The sequence below is a fragment of the Salmo trutta genome, chromosome 31 (genome assembly GCF_901001165.1).
Source record: "Salmo trutta chromosome 31, fSalTru1.1, whole genome shotgun sequence".
Lineage (NCBI taxonomy): Eukaryota > Metazoa > Chordata > Actinopteri > Salmoniformes > Salmonidae > Salmo > Salmo trutta.
This window is the reverse complement of record NC_042987.1, coordinates 4569843-4576350: the sequence shown is the minus strand read 5'-3', so window position 1 is coordinate 4576350 and position 6508 is coordinate 4569843. Positions and strand designations below refer to the sequence as shown.

Here is a 6508-nt window from a genome sequence, read left to right as displayed (position 1 = left end):
TGCAGGCAATGTAGAAATTGATTAAAATGCTGGAAGTGAATGCTGGAATTAAACAATTAACTATGCAAATGAGCAAAAGCTGTGTTCAGTGATTTAAGGAAATAAATGCCAGAGCTATTGACATTTTTACAGAAATTAATTAAATCTGATATCAACCAGATGTCATCATACAGGCACCAACTCACATCAACAAAAAACTCTCCAATCCATTAATATGGAACATTACCACCACAAACTCTCTCTCGCATACACACACACAATGTGTGATTGGCTATAGGATATACATACAGTTATCCTTGAAAGTTGAGGCAGGCCTGATGCAAAGTGCACACTGGATTCATCTGATACAGATCACCTAAATGCATCTGGCTCCCGAGTGGCACAGTGGTCTAAGGCACTGCATCTCGGTGCAAGAGGTGTCACTACAGTCCCTGGTTTGAATCCAGGCTGAATCACATCCAGCTGTGATTGGGAGTCCCATGGCTGGTGTAGGCTGTCATTGTAAATAAGAATTTGTCCTTAACTGTCTTGCATAGTTAAATAAAAAAGATCATAATGACTTACAATCTCATGACTTACTATTTCATAACACAGTCAGATATTTTTTTTTGGGGTGGGAACAAGCTTCCATAAGTACCTGACTGGATTGCACAGCAAAACTCAGCAGGGTCCATATGAGAAAAACCCCACATCCCAGCCCAATATAGCCAGCTACTACAGAATGTTAGTCTATAATAGCCATAGCATCCTATATTTCGTAGGCCTACCACTTACGGGATGGATGCACTACCCTGCCCTTGGCAAAAGCATGTCTGATGGTCCTCTGTTGTGATGTAGTCGGTGTTGTCATCCTTCATAGGACAGCCAGGGACGCTGCAGAACATCTTCAACGAGTTGGCTCCTCTGCCTAGGCTGGATGACACACCAAGCATAGGTACTATTATATAATCTGCAATCAGATGGGAAAAAAGTGAGATTCCTGCACATTGGTGTGTAAAACGATATTTCTTACTTGTTCCATCCTGTGAGAAAGTAAGCTATCAGTAACTAGCATACAGATGACAATAACACACACACACAATATCATCATTACATGTTTTTGGTTGCAATTATAATGAACAACAACCTAGGCATATCAAGTGTTCCAAAAGAGTATTTTATTCCATACATGTAAATAATCCGGTTGCAAAACAGCCACCGTGAACTGAGTGGATGTCTCTGTATGTATTCACATTATGTCTTGTTTGTTCAAGATAACACAGGATGAAAACTAAAGTTGCAATAAAACGCTGACAAAGATACAGGGCATTGGCAGCTTAGAAGCATTCACCATCAGTACCCAGAAGCTTTGGCCCCTCTCCTATAGCATTAAACTGAAATGTGCATGTTTTTGTTCAGAAAAATATAACAATGTTGACAGTGGACCACAGCAATGGGAACCAATCGTTCTACCCAAACACCACACCTTCATTCCTGTTCTAGGTTGACACATTATAGTCCCGAGAGCCTAATTTAGGCTTTAAACACACCCTCCATATGCAAAGATTGCTAACTTTCCCTGCCAGTAGACAGAAAAAAAATAGTGTAACTGTGAAATATGTAACCATCTATCGGAGACATGAAACAAAAGTCTAATTTTACTTCATTAAAATACAAGGGTTTATATTTCAGATATTGAAGTTTCAGTCAGAAAGTCACTTTAAAAATACAAACCATCCAGTTTGCACAGTCCATGTTATCAAAGTCTCCCAAAAAGCAACCCACACAACAAATTAAAAAGTAGTATGAGTCGGTCTGTGTCGGAGCATAAATAGATAGGAGGAAAGTAGGTGAGTCCATTCAGTTTCCCACGGCACACATAGCCTGGTGTGCGGTCACTTTGGGTCCTCGATCGTGCCCTTGCTGAGGTCTGTCATTTTGGGGTACTTGACTTTCTTTTGGTCAAGTTCGTTCTGAGCCCACAGGAGCAGTTTGAGGAGCTTGGCCAGTTTGGGCGTTGACTCTCTGTTCTCGTAGTCAAGCACAGACTGGTTCACTTCACTCCATACCTTCAGGAAGCACAGTGGACAGGAAAAACATGAAATCAGCAATAATGTAGTCAAAAGTTCAATTACTGAAGAAATAAAATGAAAAATGAAATAGTAGAAACGTGCAATTACAAAGCAATAAGTTATCTATTTCCAGATTATGATGTGACATTAAAGCCTCACCTTCTGCCTCTGCATGGTGTTGAGGAGGTCTCCGAAGGGCGACTCCTCAGGGTTGTCAAAGGCCAGCAGGGCCAGGGTTCTCTCCATCTCTGTCAGACACTCTCTGCTCTCCTCCCCCTGCTCTGCCAGCTGGGACTGAGCAAACTCTAGTGCTGCCTCAGTCTCCCTCAGACGGATCAGCTCAATCAGGTGCTGCTGCTGCAGAGGGGCAGATCAGTATGAGGGGACGGTCAGAGGAGGAAGATGAGAGGGAGATGGACAAAAAAAAGGATAGTGAGAGGAACAGATTGCATGGAATAAAGGGAACACTGCACATAAAATAAGACTGCCAGAAGAATAAAGGGAGAGGCAATCTGCTTTTTACCTGTAGGTGAAAGTACAGGTAGCGGTTTGTGTCGAGCAGTTCTGGGTGCAGGCTGTTGATGAGTGCGATGGCCTCCTGTATCTGTCCCTTCAGGATCATCTCCCGGATCTTTATCCTCTCGTCCAGAGAATCCAGGTCCACACTGGGCTCAATTCCAGACTCCATACGGAACTTCTCAGCTGCCTCCTTAAACCCCTCTGTTAATATCAAAGACATACAATTATCTGTTTAGAGAACCTTTTTGTGTACCTGGTTATTTCTTGGTATGCCTATGTTTGTGTGTGTGCATGGTTTACTGTACTGTACCTGTCCTAAGGTAGTTCATGGTATGTGTGTTTTACTGTACCTGTCACCAAGTAGTTCATGGTATGTGTGTTTTTTAATGTACCGGTCACCAGGTAGTTCATGGTATGTGTGTGTTTTACTGTACCTGTCACCAAGTAGTTCATGATGAGCCTGTTCATGTCGGCTCTCTGAATGTGGACATTGTTGAGCTTTTCCATCCACTCCTCTCTCGTTATCTCCTCCGGCTTTTCAGCATAACTCATCATGAATTGTCCTGCAAAAAAGTGTTTTTCCTGATGATCATTGCCATGTTCATTGTAATTTCACTAATAAAACTAAGGCTCAATGTTTAACGTTGCAGTTAGTGGGTGTGTCAGCTGTACTGTAACGTTACAGTGAGTTATTTAATTTAACTAGGCAAGTCAGTTAAGAACAAATTATTATTTACAATCACGGCTGATTAAATGTATCATAGCACAGGTTAAACTAGAATAACTGCCATGTTGTAAAATTGTTGTATGAGATTGCCATGGACGTCATTTTAACGTCAATAACGTATTCGTAAATAAAGTTGGGGAACTGAGTGAGTATCCTTTTGGTATAAGCCGGAAACGTAATACTGCGGCCTTCGATGAAAACCACAACATTGAAGCCTGGCCGCTATCAAAGCAGAACAATGCCATCTATTTGCCCTCGATGAATTTGTATCAGACATAAATAAGCACAGGGTCAGTTTAGGAACGCGAATATCTAGTTGTAGCAGTCAACTGTGTTTTGGTAAAGAAAATATATTATTTTAAATACTGTACCTGATATTTTCCTCCTACTCTTCAGCGATAGCAATCAAGATCACACAAGAAACCTCGCGAGACTTCGTCATAAAGCCCATCAACGTGGGATTTCATTGATTGGTACGGACTGCCATGACGCTTAGGTCATGTGATAACAATGTGGGGTTTTTTTGTATACGGAAGCAGACGCAATGAGTGAGTTGAAAATCACGTTAGAATAATTATTTCATTGATCTAACATGAAAAAACTGCCTGACAATAGTCACAATATAATATGATGTTATCACACGATGCAGAGGTAATGATCTTGTATTTTCATTTACGAAGCCATAGTCGGCAGCACCTGCCACATGCAGCCAGCTGCCAATGCTTGGAAATAAATGTATTATATGAGAATGGATAGCTAATGGGTTAGCGATATGCCAGCTTACCAAAGCTCTCTTTCAGAGTCCATGTAGGATACATGATTTTGTTGTAAGGTGTTCGTTTGGCTGCTATCCTCTCTTCTTGACAGCTTATTTCCCTCCACACCTATGTGATGCTGTGAGCACGCCAGATAATAATCATGCAGCCCTCATCATGCAGGCTACAGAATGTACGCCAGATGTTTCCGTTACAGTTTAGCTTATACAAAATGCTCACGAATTTATTTTCCAATCGTTTCGATCTGAACAGAACCACTTTTTTTCTGTTCCGAAAAGCAAATAAAGTACTGAACCGATTCAACCCCCCCCCCCCCACACACACACAAAAAGTCAGTTTATATAATTCCTTTCTATTCCTTTTTTAAGCTGTGAAATCAACATTCTGTTTACATTTAGCTCATTAAATTACTCCACCAATCAGTGAGGCACAGCTTGCTATAGACCGGGTGAGCAAATTGTTTAAATGCTTGATGTACAGACAAGTGCAGGGCGCAAGGTGCGACTGAAATGTTGCTGGTGGCAAGACAGGGTGCCCAATAAAATGTGATTGGTAACATACCCGTGTTTAGCAGATGTTATTGCGGATGTAGCAACATGCTTGTGTTCCTAGCTCCAACAGTGCATTCATATCTGACAAGTAATATCTAACAATGTCACAACAATAAACACAATACACACAAATCTAAGTAAAGGAATGGAATTAAAAATATATAAATATATGGACACGCAATGTCAGAGCGGCATAGACTAAGATACAGTAGAATATAATAGAATACAGTATATACATATAAGATGAGTAATGCAAAATATGTAAACATTATTAAAGTGATTAGTGTTCCATTTTATTAAAGTGGCCAGGGATTTCAAGTCTGTGTGTTGGCAGCAACCTCTCTGTGTTAGATGGCTGTTTAGCAGTCTGATGGCCTTGAGATAGAAGCTGTTTTTCAATGTCTCTGTCCCAGCTTTGATGAACCTGTACTGACCTCGCCTTCTGGATGATAGCGGGGTGAACAGGCAGTGGCGCCGGTGGTTGTTGTCCTTGATGATCTTTTTGGCCTTCCTGTGACATCGGATGCTTTAGGTGTCCTGTAGGGCAGGTAGTTTGCCCCCGATGATGCGTTGGTCAAACCAAACCACCCTCTGGAGAGCCCAGCGGTTGCGGGCGGTGCAGTTGCCATACCAAGCAGTGATACAGCCCGACAGGATGCTTTAAATTGTGCACCTGTAAAAGTTTGAGTGTTTTAGGTGCCAAGACAACCTCAGGAGGCTGAAGAAATTTGAAGAGACGCTGTTGTGTCTTCTTCACAACACTGTCTGTGTTGCAGTGGTTTCAATGCCATGACAAAGGGTATCACGTCTGCTGCAGACGCAGTTGAGCTTTTTTCTCAAGTCTGTTGTTCGAATGGCGCTAGGAGTGTGTTCATGTTTCCAAGGTTCAAACGTTCTTAAATGCCATAGAAATGTCAGTATGAGAACCAGCACATTCTTGAGCATGCAATACGGCTTTCCTCAGTACGAAATCCTCGTCGACCCACTGTGACGTGAACTTATTTAGTTGTTGGAAGTGTGTGCTTAGTTTTTTTTACTGCTTTTGTTCTAAGTAGTCACTGAACGTCTGGGGGTGATGCACTTTCAAATTAGGTTTGTGGTATTGAAAGATATCACTTTCTCCCCTCTGGAAATAATAGCAGCACAAATGTTGCATATGGGCTTTATGTTATCTTCCTTTGAAACTTCAAAATGGATCCACACAGCAGACATTGTCGGCTAGGTTAGGAATGCTGTGTTGCATGTGTAGTGCTGTATTTGTCATGGCGTCATTACGTCATCTACCTACGTTATATAGGTATGCACGTCAACTTTGATATTGGGTTTGCACATCGGGCCAATGCTGATGTTGGCATTTTGAGCCAATATCGACCAATCCGATATGGTTACCGATATATCGTGCATCCCTAATAGTTCAATCAAATGTATTTATAAAGCCCTTCTTACATCAGCTGATGTTACAAAGTGCTGTACAGAAACCCAGCCTCAAACCCCAAACAGCAAGCAATGCAGGTGTAGAAGCACGGTGGCTAGGAAAAACTCCCTAGAAAGGCCGGAACCTAGGAAGAAACCTAGAGAGGAACCAGGCTATGAGAGGTGGCCAGTCCTCTTCTGGCTGTGCCGGGTGGAGATTATAACAGAACATGCCCAAGATGTTCAAATGTTCATAGATGACCAGCAGGGTCAAATAATAATAATCACAGTGGTTGTAGAGGGTGCAACAGGTCAGCACCTCAGGAGTAAATGTCAGTTGGCTTTTTTTCATAGCCGATCATTCAGAGTACCTCTACCGCTCCTGCTGTCTCTAGAGAGTTGAAAACAGCAGGTCTGGGACAGGTAGCACGTCCGGTGAACAGGTCAGGGTTCCATAGCCGCAGGCCGAAC

At 42.1% G+C, this 6508-nt stretch overlaps 1 protein-coding gene across 1 annotated transcript; it reads right to left on the bottom strand.

Moving 5' to 3' along the window:
- Positions 1–1137: 1137 nt before the first annotated feature.
- LOC115169378 (glucose-induced degradation protein 8-B homolog) lies at positions 1138–3740 on the bottom strand. Its single transcript, XM_029724942.1, has 5 exons — positions 3669–3740; positions 3005–3133; positions 2575–2771; positions 2211–2408; positions 1138–2048 (listed from the first exon to the last, which is right to left on the bottom strand). The coding sequence occupies exons 2-5, from the start codon at positions 3123–3125 to the stop codon at positions 1875–1877; spliced, it is 690 nt and encodes a 229-aa protein (XP_029580802.1). The 5' UTR covers positions 3126–3133; positions 3669–3740; the 3' UTR covers positions 1138–1874.
- Positions 3741–6508: the final 2768 nt, after the last annotated feature.